This window comes from Benincasa hispida, chromosome 10 (genome assembly GCF_027475165.1).
Source record: "Benincasa hispida cultivar pf3 chromosome 10, pf3_genome.v1.1, whole genome shotgun sequence".
Classification (NCBI taxonomy): domain Eukaryota; kingdom Viridiplantae; phylum Streptophyta; class Magnoliopsida; order Cucurbitales; family Cucurbitaceae; genus Benincasa; species Benincasa hispida.
The window spans coordinates 55,644,156-55,658,602 of record NC_143487.1 but is presented as its reverse complement, the minus strand read 5'-3'; the positions used below and the strand labels follow the sequence as shown (position 1 = coordinate 55,658,602).

The window sequence follows — 14,447 nt, the reverse complement described above, 5'->3', positions numbered from 1 at the left end:
TTGCAAAGAAAAAAGTTAATGAGGGAGATGGAAGGAAAAAAAAACGTGGGGGGGAGGAGAGGGAAGGAAAAATGGGGGGAAAAGGAAAAGCAGATTTTTTTAAAAAATTTTGGCCGATGCGTTGTGGGTCGGGATAAGTGTCTAGTTCTGTCAGCATAAATATGTAAAAAAAAACGTAGGTGTTGCTTCATTTTGGCCTACGAATTAAAATTACGTCGGGAGAAGTAAGTCTATCCCGACGAAAACTGATGCGTTGGGAAAAAAACATCGAAACAGGTAAAAATTATCCTTGTTTGTCTTGAACTACTTCTAAGAGTGAGGACTATCTCAACAAACCAATGCGAGTCCTTTCAACATGTTTTATCTTCACTCACGTGCTTCTTAGAAAAATTTCTTAGAGATCACCTAACATAAAATTGTTCCAAATTGATATGCTTAATTTTGGAGTTCCTATGATTAGGTCATCGAAAATGAAGGTGTATCTTATTAGTATAGATTTTTTTTAAATATTTCTTAACCATACTTTCATATCTCGAAGATTTCTCTCATTCAATTGTGATCTCGATTTATTAATGTTTACCTCCTAAACTCAGGTGGTTACAACAATACTCTCAAGCTCCTCCTTTCTTTTTTACGATAACATGTCTTCCCCTTTCTTGTAAATGTCACCTCTTGTTCTCCTCTCCCCAAAAAGCGACTCACCCTAATCAACTCCAAGGATGAAGAAATCAGAGTTGACTAGACCACGATGACCCATTGAAATTCTTCAGGTGTCCAATTTTGAGCTTCTTGCAAGTTTCACAACTACCAACGCAATTGATTGTGAGTTGGGTTCCCACGTGCCACAACTAAAAACATGCATATTTCACAACATAAAATGTCAACAGAAACATTTGCTTAGAAATTGCTTTAATGAACCCTACATCAGATAGACACCTTTAGCAAATCTAATCAACAAAAACATTCAAATATATGTGAAATAATGATCATTCATGTAACTCTAGAAGTGATTTGATTTTGAGTATTTAATTTGGATGGTGAGAGAGATCGTCTTAAAAAATGTTACAATCAAATACAATATTTGAAAAAGTAGTAGACATTATTATTTTTTTTAATCCAACAATATATGACGGTGCAAAATTCAAGTTTTTGATCCTTTAATCAATAGTACATGTCTTAACTAAATTAAGCTATACTCACGTTAGCATAAAAATTTAAGATTGAATTGACTCAATTGTAGAATAAAACAACATTTTGCATCATATGTAAATATGTACCAAAACAAAATCAATATAAATGAACATTTGAAAATATATTTGGTTTAACCATCCCATGTACCATTTCTTGTAGTTGCACTCATCCAAGCCAGATTGAAATTAGAGTTAAAACAACATTCACTAAAACAAGATAATCCAACCATATCAAAATAATTACCAAAAGATCTAACTTCTTTCATTGCAAGTGAGAGATTTAAAACTGAATAATACGCCATACATTCACAACCAACAAGCAAATTAGAAAGCAAAACATTATCATGCTTCAAAGACTTGTTGAATGGCTGCCACTACTCTATCAGCTATTTCCTGTCCAAATAATCTTGGCAAACTAGAACCTAAGTCTATGTCAATAGTTTTCTTCTTAACCAACTCATCCCTTTTCTCAAGATCAACTCTTTCCACCATTCCAACCTCTCTCTCCTTGCAAGCACATTCATCTAGCCATACACGAAGCACGTCTCTCGCGATGGGACCAACATGGTTCTTTATAATCTCCTCCAAGCGTTCGGGTCCACCTGATTCTGTATCGACACGGGAAATTATGGCAGTTGGAGAAACCAAAGAGCGAAAGAAAAGCGAGGACATGACATACGGTCGAGTCTCGGGAAGTTCTTCGATCGTTTTGCGATAAGTGTCTAATCTCGTGTCTTCGTAGAACGATTGGAGGTAGTCGGGGTTGAGGACCGGATCCTTTCGAGGAGGCAGATCAAGAATGAGAATGAGGGAGGTTGGAGAGCTTTGGATGAACTCTATGAGGAAATTTGGAGCATCAGTTGAAGGCCTCAAGTAGGCAGAAAGGCTTGCTATGTTTAATGATGCTCCTGTTGGCAGTTGACTGTGCAACCAACTTGCGAGTATGAAATTAATCTGAGACAAAAGTTTAGAAGTTAATTCTGTTAGCCTTACAAGAATGGATCAAATCATTCACAAAATTAGCAATTTTCGTTAAATTGCTTAACAAAACTTAAGGAACTAGCGATAGGATGGAAATTTTATAAAGTATTAGAAATTTTGATATTGTAATAGATTGGGTATATATATTTAGTCCGTCAAATTTGAGATTTGTGTCAATTTAGCCTCCAAACTTTTAAATTATAAATACGATCTTTAAATTTAATATTTTGATATTTTAAAAATTTATAATCCTACTCTATACATAATTGAAAAGTTTAGAGTTTTATTAAATATAAAATATAAATTTATATCTAATAAATCAGTTTAAAAATTATGATTTTTAATGAAATTGAAGGTTTGGTTACTTGATTGAAAGTTTAGGAACTTACTGGACACTTTTTTCAAGGACCAAACATGCACAAACCTCAAAGTTTAGACATTCAACCTATATTTCAATATAAACTTTCCAACCCGCTAGTTTTTATTTTATCAAGATAGTATACTCCATCGTATATCTTATGTGCTAAAAATAGATTCATACCAAAAAGAGCATTCTCGGTGGTAATTAGCATATAAGCCTCTTTTTTAGATTGAAAATTTGAGTCTCCCAGGCTAGAAAAACAACCTATTATGTCGCATAGTCTTATAAGAGATAAATTTGTAAGGTTCAATTACAAGAACAATCATGAATTTTAAATTTATATCTAATAGACATGTCAATTTTAAAATATCTAATGGGTTAACCTTAAATTTGTGCTAGATAGATTATTGACATATTTTAAAATTCCAAGAATAGATTAATCTACTAAATTTAAATTTGAATTTGAATTATTTTATGTTAAAGAATACCCAAAACATTACATTTCATGTATAGTACATAAATGATTTTTTTTTTAAAGGTATTGTAATTAAAGTGTAGGGCGGGGGAATCGAACCTCAAACCTCGAGGTCGCTAGTACAAGCATTATGTCAATTGAGCTACGATCTTGTTGGCTACATACACACATACATACATACATGAATTTTTTAAAGAAAAATATTGAAGAGGTTAACGATTTGATACAAAATTAAAATTTCAAGGGATTACTGAATATAAAATATGAAAGTTCGACCTTTTGAGTGTTAAGACACTCTTTAAACTTCATATGACTAAATAGAGTCAAAATACTAAACTTAATAGTTTAGGTACAAATATCATATTGGTCCATAAATTTTGGGTTTAGTTTTTATTTGGTTCTTAAGTTTACACTTTTAGTCCTTACGTTCTGAGTTGAATTTATAACTTAGTCCCTAAGTTTCAAGATGTCATCATTTTACTTTGAAATTTGAATTTTGTTTCAATTTAGTCACTAATTTCCAAGATTTACACTTTTAACCTCATATTTTACTAAATATTTCATTTCAACTACGTTCTTGTCTATTAATTAATGTAAAAGAACTAAGAGAACTATAATTAATTAAGTTTTTCATCACTACCAAAATTAATTTTAAAAATTCAATTTATAATTATTTTAAATTAATTAAGAGACAGTATGAGCAAAGACAAAATGTGAATATTTAGTGAAAAATTAAGCTTAAAAGTATAAAATGTTAAAACCTAAGAACTTAATTGAAACAAAACTCAAATTTTAATGATAAAATGGTAACATTTTGAAATTTAGGGGTTGTTTGGGCCCCTATTATAATTGTTGGTTCTTCTAGCCATTATAACTTATAATTAACGTTTCCTATTCATCCTCTACTGTCACTAACCTACTATTATCGTAACCCCTTCCTATAATAACCAACTTATTATAAAAAATTAAAAAAAAAAAAAAAAAACCGCCAAACGCAGGACTAAATTGGAATATAAACCCAAAACCTAGGACAAAAAAGTAATTTCATCTATAATTTAATTAATTTATAATTGAACCTTAATTTTATTCAGCATGTTCCCAACCATTTGAGCCTTCCTAATTCATATCTTTCTTCTAAAAATTTCTTCACGCAATTCCTTCCCCTCGAAATTTCCCTCAATCATCGTTCAAGAGATGCAAAAACAGAATTCAAACCAAAAACCTAAAATCCAGAAACCTAAAATGGAAACTCGAAAGCAGATCAGGGCACAAATTCCTTCAAGAGGGAGAGAGAGAGAGAGAGAGAGACATACAGAAGAGTCCGGCGAGCCAGATCTGACGAGAAGAGCTCCTTGCGAAATCCCGCTCTGATTCTGGTAATACTCAACATCAGGAGGAAGCGCGCAAGGAAGAAGACGATCCTTCAAGCGATCTTCAATGGCGCCGATTAGATCCGCCATCAGAGCTCTGTGAGAACTCGATAGATGCGGAAACTCCTTCAGCTTCGACGACGATCCCTCCGCCATGTGCGACGCCGCGCTCCTTATTACTGTTGCCGGTCTCCTTGCTCTGAAATAGGATTGTACCGGCGGCGGAAGACTAAAAGGCTTTGCAGATACATAAAGCGTCGACGCCATTGGTAGCAAGCTTCATCTCTCTTTGTACGAAGGGTTAATGTTTGTTAGGCATCGGACAAAAACTTGGATTAGATTAGGGATAGAGAAAATATCTGCTTTGTCTGGTTTCTTTGGCCCACTCTTAACGGGACGGGAAATCTTTAGTTGCTTAAATTTTTAAACTTGGATTAGATTAGGGATAGACAAAAACTTGGTCTGGTTTCTTCCATTAGGATGGTTGATGGAAATAATTGATTAAATTTTTCGTTACAAACTTCGTAAAACTAATAATTTAGTTGCCAATAAGAATATAACTCAATTGGTATAAGTTAAAAAAAAAATCATGGGTTATTACTTTTAAGAAAAAAAAATATTTTTTGATCATGTTGATTGATGATGATGTAAGAAAGACGACAAAAAGTGGGACAAAATCCATCTTGGACTTATTTTGGACTTCTATTGCATAAAAAAATAATAAATAAATAAATAACAAGAAAAATAACAAATTTTAATTTTTCATTTGTAAAAATAACAAATCAACATTTTTATTTGTAAAAATGACAAAACGAATTCAAAATAAAAAATGAACGAATTTATAAAAGTCTAAACTACCCTCAACCATACAAATGAGATTGCATTTAACTTATTAAGAAATAGTCGTGATTGCATTGTAATTAAAACAAACATCTAGAGACTATCGGTTGACTATTCTCTGAGCATCGCATCGACCTCTTCTCCAACCAAGTTGTCATCATTTTTCTCTCCAAAATCAGCTCTTCCACCAACAGTAGTAACACCTCCGACTTGAAATCTATCTTCATCCCTTGCTCCATCGGACGTGCCTCCCTCTCCTTCTACCAATACTTCACCATCAACTTCGATACCTGGGGACATAGGGTGCAAGATGGAATTTATGTATACCCGATTTAGGGATATGAGAAAGGTTGTTCTCTTAAGTACTGTATCCAGGTTTTCAACAAGGGGTCCCACTCTCTCACTGGCCCGAGAGGGGTTCAGTTTAGTGATTAGATCATAAACCAATTGTTCATTAGATGATCAGTTGGAACTTAAGGAACAAGATGTAATATTGGGGTAAAACAGCAGATTGGCCCAGCCATTATTACGAACAACCTATGAAGGGTCGACTTACTGGTTATGGTTATATCATGTGGGCACAAATATATCTACAATGAGGATAGTGCAACTATCGAGCTATAGTGGTGTGACTCGATAGTTAACGAATATTGATTCAATCTAAAGAGTTTTAGTCAATTAATCTTAATCGTTGGAGCTCATGATTTGTAGGTCCATAAGGTCCCTCTACTAGCTCGTAAAACGTGAACACTTTGAATTATTAAAATGAGTGAACTTGGAATGATATCAATTTGAATTGTTTAAAGTTAATTTCAATTTGAAAATGTTCAAATTAAAACTAGGGTTTTGAGTTTGAATAAATTCAAAATCAAATTAGGGTTTGCTTAATTATATTCGATATAATTAACGTTTAATTTTTTAAAATTAAATGAAATTGGAGAGTTTATAATATTTAAATATTGATTTAAATATTAATGACATGAATAAGATTCATGTTTAAAATTAGGTGTGTAATTAATTTAATATTTGATATTAAATTATTTAATTAACTAAATTTGTTTAATTAATTAAAAATAAAATTAATTTCTAATTTTAAATTCAATTTGAGAAGTTGAATTTTGAAATGTCGAATTTGATTAGTTATGAATTAAATCAAATTGGTTTTAATTAATTGAAAAATTGGAAATTAAGAAATTAATTTGAAATTGGAAAAATGGTTTTAGTGGGTTTTTCCCACATTAAACCAAGTAAATAATGAAATAATGAAGTTGCTACTGGCCTTGAATCTGATTAAAGTGCTTGCACGCTGTGTTTTTTTTTTTTTTAAAAAAAAAAAACTCTCAAAATTGGCCGAGATAGTGGAGAAAAGTGTTAAAAGAAATCAGTTTCTGCAAGTTCTTCTTCTTCCTCTAAAAAACCCAAAATTTCCTTTCACAAATCACTCACATTGGAATTTTACCACTCAAATTCAAGGCTGGGAATAGTAGAGAAGATCTCTTGGTGGTTCACTGTCAATTTGAAGCTGAATTCACGTGAAGTGCAACTTAGATTTGGGAGAATTCATCGAAGGTATGTTCAACTTGAAACCCTCTTCAATTTTCTACAAAAGCATGATTTTAGAACTCAAATTAAATGTAATTAGAGTGCTTATTTATTTTGTTTGCTTCCATTGTATGTTAGTTTATCCCATCATTTTTAACTCTTGAGAAGGATGTGAAGTACCAGTTTCATCAACAACTCTTGTTGATCTATCTATAGTTTTTCTGGACATCTTACTTAATACTAGCTTACTGTGAGGTTGATGATTCTTTATGTGGTCTTCCTCGGGGAATGTTGCATTTGTCAATGCAAATACTTTATCTTACTGAGGATCATAGAAATAACCACCTTTTGTCTCTTTAGGATAGCCTACAAATAGGCATATTTTCGAACGACATTCCAATTTCTTTAGGTTTTCAACTAGTACATGTGTTGGACATCCTTATATCCTGAAGTGATGTAAACTACCTTTACGTCTGCTCCATTATTCGTAAGGTGAATCTGAAACACTTTTCGAGGGAACCATGTTCAAAATATAGACTGCAATCTATACTGCATATCCCGAAAAGAACTAGACAACTGAGCATAACTCGTCATCGAACGAACCATGTCTAATAGGGTTCTATTTCTCCTTTCTTCTACATCATTCTATTAAGGTGTATCGGGTGCTGTGAGTTGAGACTGAATTCCGTGTTCTATCAAATAGTTCTGAAATCTTAAGTCCATATACTCACCACCTTAATCTGATCGAAGTGTTTTAATCCTTTTACCTAATTGTTTCTCAACCTATGCCTTATATTCCTTGAACTTTTTAAATGTTTCGTACTTATGATGCATTAGGTAAATATAGCGATATCTTGAATAATCAACTTAAGCTGATGAAACATTCATACACTTTATTTTATTAAATAAATAATTCATGTATAAATAATTTACAAACTACAAAATTACGAGATTTAGGACATTAACCCCCAACAGTATTGAGGGAAAGAGAGTTTAGAGAGAATGTGTTTTTGTTGGGGATGATGCCCTAAAGACTCATGTTTTGTAGTTTGTAAACACAGTATTGTACGAACACTTGTGATGTATAATATATGATATTTTCTTCACTACTTGTCTTTGAACATTCGATGTTTTATTTGCTTTACCACAAACCAATAAACTAAAATCCTTGGTTGTCATTATGTAACTTAAGCATGTATGTGGTGACATACAAGTGGATCATGTCTTAAGTGACAACCAAAATGGTCTGTAGTATATGGATATAGGAAGAAAACCTTATCCTAGTAATGCTATGGATGTGACCCGCTTTGTGGAATAGTTACAAGTGTTGTGACTTGCTACAGATGGTTTGATCCTGATCATTCGTGTGGGGAGATGCGAGTGGTGGCGTCCTATACAAGGAGTTTGTATAAGACCTGACCACGAAGTGTTAACGTCTCGTTATATAACATCGTTCATGACAGAAACTTCACTTCACTAGGATGACCATAGGTAACATGACCTCAATCCTAAGTGAGTTGGGAACTCATACCTTTCATGGTGATCCTTTGATTTGCATGGGTGCGAGTGGCCAGGTTGCCAACTCAAACCTACCACTTTGGGGATTCGTCTGATTTGGGATTTGGGAACTCAGGTACACAAGATAGAATTCACTCCTTCTTCGAAGTAGGGGTAAGTAGATAGATTGCTCCCTTAAGGATTGATCCTGGGGCTTGAACGATATGGTGCCACACAACTTCTCATGGCTCGAGAGGTGTCCACACATAGTAGGACTATGTTTTATTGTTCATTAGAGGGATCAATGGTACTTAAGGAGTTAGATATAACTACAAGGTCAAAACGATAAATTGGCTCAGCTGTACTTATGAACATCTGTGAAAGGTTATCGTACTGTTGATTGGTTATATCCGATGGACACAAAAACATATTTGTGGTAAGGAGAGTTCAGCTATCAGACTTTAGTGGAATGCCCGACAGTTAACAGATAGTAGATCTCGTGACTAAAGGGTTTAATCAGCTATTCACGTACAGTTGGAGCTTCGAGCCATAGGTTCATATGGTCCCCTTGGTAGCTCAATGGATTTAAGTTGAGAATTAGTTTTTGGGTCAGTTTGAAATGTTCAAATTGACAAGAGGGAGTTCGATTATATATGATATGATTGAACTGGTTAATTAATATGATACAAATATGATTTGTATCTAGTGGGGGAGAAAACACTATGGTTGATATATCATATTAAACTATAGGTTAATGAATATAATATGATTATATTTATTATGTTATTTTGACAATTATAGGATAATTGTGCACATCGTATTCTTCGTAGCCGTGCGTCAGTGGGAAGTTCCAATCAGTTTTCGTAACTGAGAAACAATTAAAATTGTTTTCATTTTACAAAGATCACTGTTATTTTGCTCACGAAGTGTTTGCTGCCTATCGCTTAGTAAATTGAGAGACTATACGGTAGCTCAATCTCACTACCCGATCACTTACACGTGCACGCCATCTTATAAATTATCGCCCACGTTTTACTAAACGATCGTTTAGCGCCCGAGCATTTACTAAACGATCATATTGACGATCGCTGCCTATTTCTCACACGATCATGTACTTCATCTAAACGATCAAGCATCTTGTCTATACGATAGACTAAGCATTCTTTCACTTGTATACGATCTGCTTTTCCCTCTCCCCTCAACCAAATTCGAACAGAGCCCACTCTTTAGATTCTCACACCGGCAATACTAAGGGTTTCAAGTGGTGGTGTCGTCCCCATCTCCTTATGTTCGTGTGAAGGCCATTCGTGGTAGACGATCGGTGGTGTTGCTAAATGATAGCTTAATGTTCTAGTGAGAGCAAGAGCACTTGTTCCTTACAAAGAGTGAGAATACTGTGAAGAAAGACTCTCCGACTGGTAAGTTTTCTTGTTCTCTTATTTATTTAATCTTAAAGCATGCCGGTAATTTTACAGTGTGATGCATATCTGTATGTTTGAATGTAAATGTGGTAATTCTGTCATAATACCTTTGGAAAGATCCGCTTCCACTCAGAGGTACTCTTGTATAAGAGTTCCTTTAATTGTTATCAGAGCTAGGTTTCTGATATTCCAAATTCATTGATGCAAAGAATAGCATTTACATTCTTGGTGGGTAAAAGCATGTCTACTTTTTGTTCAATAGTTAAATCGTTTGTGGATGTGTAGATTAGTGGAGTTTCTGGGATGAAACCTCTGGTTTGTTAAATTCTTTTACATTTCCAGTTAATTATAAAGGCCCCTACGTTTTTGGGCATATTAACTGCTATTGAGTCTTTAATTTCAAATTTGTTTTAGTCTATGAGTCGTTCGTCAAGAAGCTTCATAGAAAGTGGGGTTATTTTTCAAGGATGAAGATGACCAAGCGTTGGTCGGGTCGTGTAAACGATGGGGTAGACGATCGTTGAGTATCGGGTAATCGGGTGTTGTTTTACGTGCGCACACTAGACGATCATATAGCTCAGCAAGCTTCATCGCTTAGTTACTTATTATATGTTTATTTATCGCATGTTAAGCGATCGTCTAGACGATCGGGCTTCACAGCTTCGTTGTTGTCTAAACGATTGTTTAGCATCCACGTGTTTTCATCTTGTGCACTGCACGATCATTTACCTGGCGAGCGTTTACTAAACAATGGGAGCTTCGCCCGACGGTTCAAGACCTTGTTCGCCTGTGAAACGGTTTGCTTGGTGGAAAAATGTAATAGATAGAGTTTATCATTCCAGTTTGTTGAGGTGGTTCATCCCGGTCCATTAATCTGTGTTAATATACATAGGATGTATGTTTTATTTATATGTCATATGGTATGCCATATAGAAAAATCCCATCTTAGGTTATGCATTGGTCATCTATCATCTCTTTATTATAAATGTCATGATTTAGAGAAGCATGATTTAAATTACGTAAGAGCATACTCATGCATCATATCATATAAGAGTTATATTGATGCATGCATAAAGCATTGACAAGCATCATCTTTATATTATAAGTGTTATAGTATAAGGGTGTATGAAAAACATGTGTGCTTGGTTGTTACTTGTATATAAAAGTTATGTATAGTAATGACCGGACATTGCATGAAGCATGACACATAAGTTAAATTTATAATTGTTATAAATACCTAGTTATGTGGTAATGTATGGTTTTAGTTGTTTCTTTATAAAACTTATAAAGAAATAATCAATAAGAAAGACATGCATGCCAACTTAGGTTTAAATCATGGTATTAAAATTGTTTTAAAACTTGGTTGAGATAGACTTAAGATCACGATTCTAATATGATTAGCAACCTTAGGCTTTAATCTTTTAATCAGTTTAATAGAATTAAATTGACTAATAAAAGGTTAAAGTGTAGCAAATCTATCTATAAAGGACATGTTGTCTAAGGCCAGTTCTATCTAGGCTGGGGATTTTAAGGTGACGGAAATGGAACACCCCTACCTGGGAACCTACCTGGAAAGGTAAACTAGATAGATTTGATGCATGCATGCAAGATTAAGGACGGTCCATTAAAGACTTTAATGTGACTACTTGAACTTATTTTATTTCAAAGACAAAAGTTATTTTTAAGCGGATTAAAAAATGACTTACACTAAAATCAGTAGTCAGACTGTCTAGGTTAATGAACCCCTAGGTAGAGCATTCAGTGAGAGGTACGTAGGGCATTTGATGCTTCATTTAAACCTCTCACATTTCTCCCTTTATTGTCCACACTGTGAGACCTATCCTCGGCCTCGTGGCACCCTAGGAGTGTCCCTCTAAAGGATGGTGTTTGGGTAGGTCAATATCAAGGTGGATGGAGAGAATGTTCATAGTAAGTGGGAGCAAGAAGTGCGACAGCATGTCCCATGGTCTCTCTCGTTAGGTTGAATAAAGTTTATACGCATTGCCTCGAGGCACCTTGGGAGTGTCCCCCTATAGGATGGCAGTTTTGCGCGTTTCTTTATTTGATCTTCTGTATAGGATAAGGTTAATTAGTCTCTTGTTCTAATCTGCTTCTTCCCTACGGTAGGTGCATTAGGGTGAGAATATGGGGCCGAAAACAAGGGGTTACACTTACGCGAAATTGTTAACCGTTAAGGGTTAACAATTCTAGATCGAATAAATGTTGGCTGTTAAGTTTAGTTCCAAGAGTTGGTTCTGCCTAATGGTTGAGAATGTCTCATCCCAGTGAAGAAGCATCTGATCACCCCATCGGTGATGTTTCTCCTGCCTCGCTGGGGCATCATTGCAAAATAGAAGTCTTAATCACTTAGGGTACTTAGAAACTGTTTGGCTAAAACTAATTGGTTAAAATGTGGTTTAGCAAAGAGTTATAAAAGTTTGTTCGTTTTTCAGCAATGATTTTAAAAATGGCTACAGCCACAATTGCATTGCTAAGCACCGGAAAACTAACTGGCGATAACTATTCGAGTTGGAAACATATGATCATGACGATACTCATCATTGAGGATCTCATATTTGCCCTTACGGAGGTCTGTCCTCATATTCCAGCTCCAAACACCACTCGAAATGTTCGGAAGGCGTACGAGCGATGGACACAGGAGAATGAAAATGCCTGAGCCTATATCTTGGCCAGTCTTAATGATGTGTTGGCTAAGAAGCATGAGCCCATGGTCTCAGCGTGTGAGATCATGGAGTCCCTGCGGCGGATGTTCAAACAATCATCTAGACAGCGACTCTGAAATACATCTTCAACTCCAAAATGGAGGAAGAAACCTCTGTTCGTGAACACGTGCTTAACATGATGGTCCACTTTAATGTGGCAGAGATGAATGGGTCTAGAATCGATGAAGGTAGTCAGTTTAGCATAATCCTACATTCATTGCCGGAGCTCTTCCTCCACTTTGTTAGCAATACGATTCTTAACAAAGTGGAATATACCCTTACAACTCTCCTCAACAAGTTGTAGACATTCCAATCTTTACTAAAAAGTAAGGAGAGGAAAAGGGGTGAGGCAAATTTTTCCTCGTCTTTTAAGACGTTCCATCGAGGTTCGACCTCAGGGACGAAGTTTGCACCTTCTACTTCTAACTCTAAAAAGAAGAAGAAGAAGAAGGGTGATAAGGAGAAAATGAAAACGCCTGCTAACCCGCTGGTTGAAAAAAGAAAATGTTTCCACTGCAACCAGGATAGACTCTGGAAGAGGAATTGTCCTCGCTGGCTGAAGGAAAGGAAGGCAGCCAAGGCTAAGGCCAAGGCGGACAAAGGTAAATGTGATTTACTTGTGCTAGAAACTTGTTTAGTGGAGAATGATGATTTTGCCTTGATTATTGATTCGAGCGCCACTAATCATATTTTTTCTTCTTTTCAGGGGATTAGATCCTGGCGACAGTTGGAGGCTGGTGAGATGATAATGCGAGTAGGCATCAGGTACATCGTCTCAGTTGTGGTAGTGGGAGGCATCCAGTTATCTTTACAGAATAGGTTTCTAGTTTTAAAAGATGTTTATGTAGTTTCTGAATTTAAAAGAAATCTTATTTCTGTAAAGTATCTGTTACAATGTAAATATACACTTTCTTTTAATGTGGATAAAGTGTTTATTCATAAAGATGGTGTTGAAATTTGTACAACTAATCTGGAAATTAACTTATATGTGCTAAAACCTTTAGCCTTACGTTCCCTCCATAACACAGAGTTGTTTAAATCTTTCGTAACTTAATCTAAATGTCAACAAATTTCTCCAAAAGAAAATGCCCAGTTTTGGCACCTTCGATTAGGGCACATAATCTCAATAGAATTGAGCGACTGGTGAAGAATGGCCTTCTAAGTGAGTTAGAAGAAAATTCTTTCCCAGTGCGTGAATCATGCCTTAAGGGTAAGATGACTAAAAGACCTTTTAGAAGAAAATTCTTTCCCAGTGTGTGAATCATGCCTTAAGGGTAAGATGACTAAAAGACCTTTTATTGGAGAAGGTTATCGAGCTAAAGAGACTCTTGAGTTAGTACATTCTGACCTCTGCGGTATTATGAATGTGCAAGCCCGAGGTGGCTATGAGTATTTTATCAGTTCAAAGAAATCAAGGTTGAAGTTGAAAATTCCTTGGATAGACGGATTAAAACATTTCGCTCAAATCAAGGTGGAGATTTTTTAGATTCTGGGTTCCAAGACTACTTGATAAAACATGGAATCGTTTCCCAACTCTCAATGTCACCTCATTAAAATGGTATGGCAGAGAGGATAAATAGAACCTTGTTGGACATGGGTCGTTCGATGATGAGTTACACTTCCTTACCGGACTCGTTTTGGGGTTTCGCAGTGGAGATTGCGACTTACAAGAGTGTTGCGAATCCCAAGAAGTTCGAACCACAATTGAGGTTATGCCTCTTTGTAGGCTACACCAAAGGTACACGAGGGGGTTATTTTTATGATTCATTGGAAAATAGGGTGTTTGTTTCCACGAACGCTACTTTCCTGGAGGAGGATTATATCAGGGAGCACAGTTCATGTAGTAAAGTCGTGTTACGTGAGCTTTCCGACGAAACTACTGAAACTTCAACAAGAGTTATTGAAGGACCTGCTTCATCAGCAAGAGTTGTTGATAATAGTTCATCTAGTAGGTCAGTTCCACCTCAAGTTTTGAGGGAACCTCGACCCAGTGAAAGGGTTGCAAACCCGCCCATTCACTATCTGGGTTTCACAGAAATCCTTGTTA

At 35.4% G+C, this 14,447-nt stretch overlaps 1 protein-coding gene across 1 annotated transcript; it reads right to left on the bottom strand.

Annotated features, from left to right (window-relative positions):
• Nucleotides 1–1,430: 1,430 nt before the first annotated feature.
• Nucleotides 1,431–4,894, bottom strand: LOC120089204 (red chlorophyll catabolite reductase-like). Its single transcript, XM_039046615.2, has 2 exons — nt 4,321–4,894; nt 1,431–2,144 (listed from the first exon to the last, which is right to left on the bottom strand). Exons 1-2 carry the CDS (start codon nt 4,642–4,644, stop codon nt 1,533–1,535), a joined length of 936 nt encoding a protein of 311 aa, XP_038902543.1. The 5' UTR covers nt 4,645–4,894; the 3' UTR covers nt 1,431–1,532.
• Nucleotides 4,895–14,447: the final 9,553 nt, after the last annotated feature.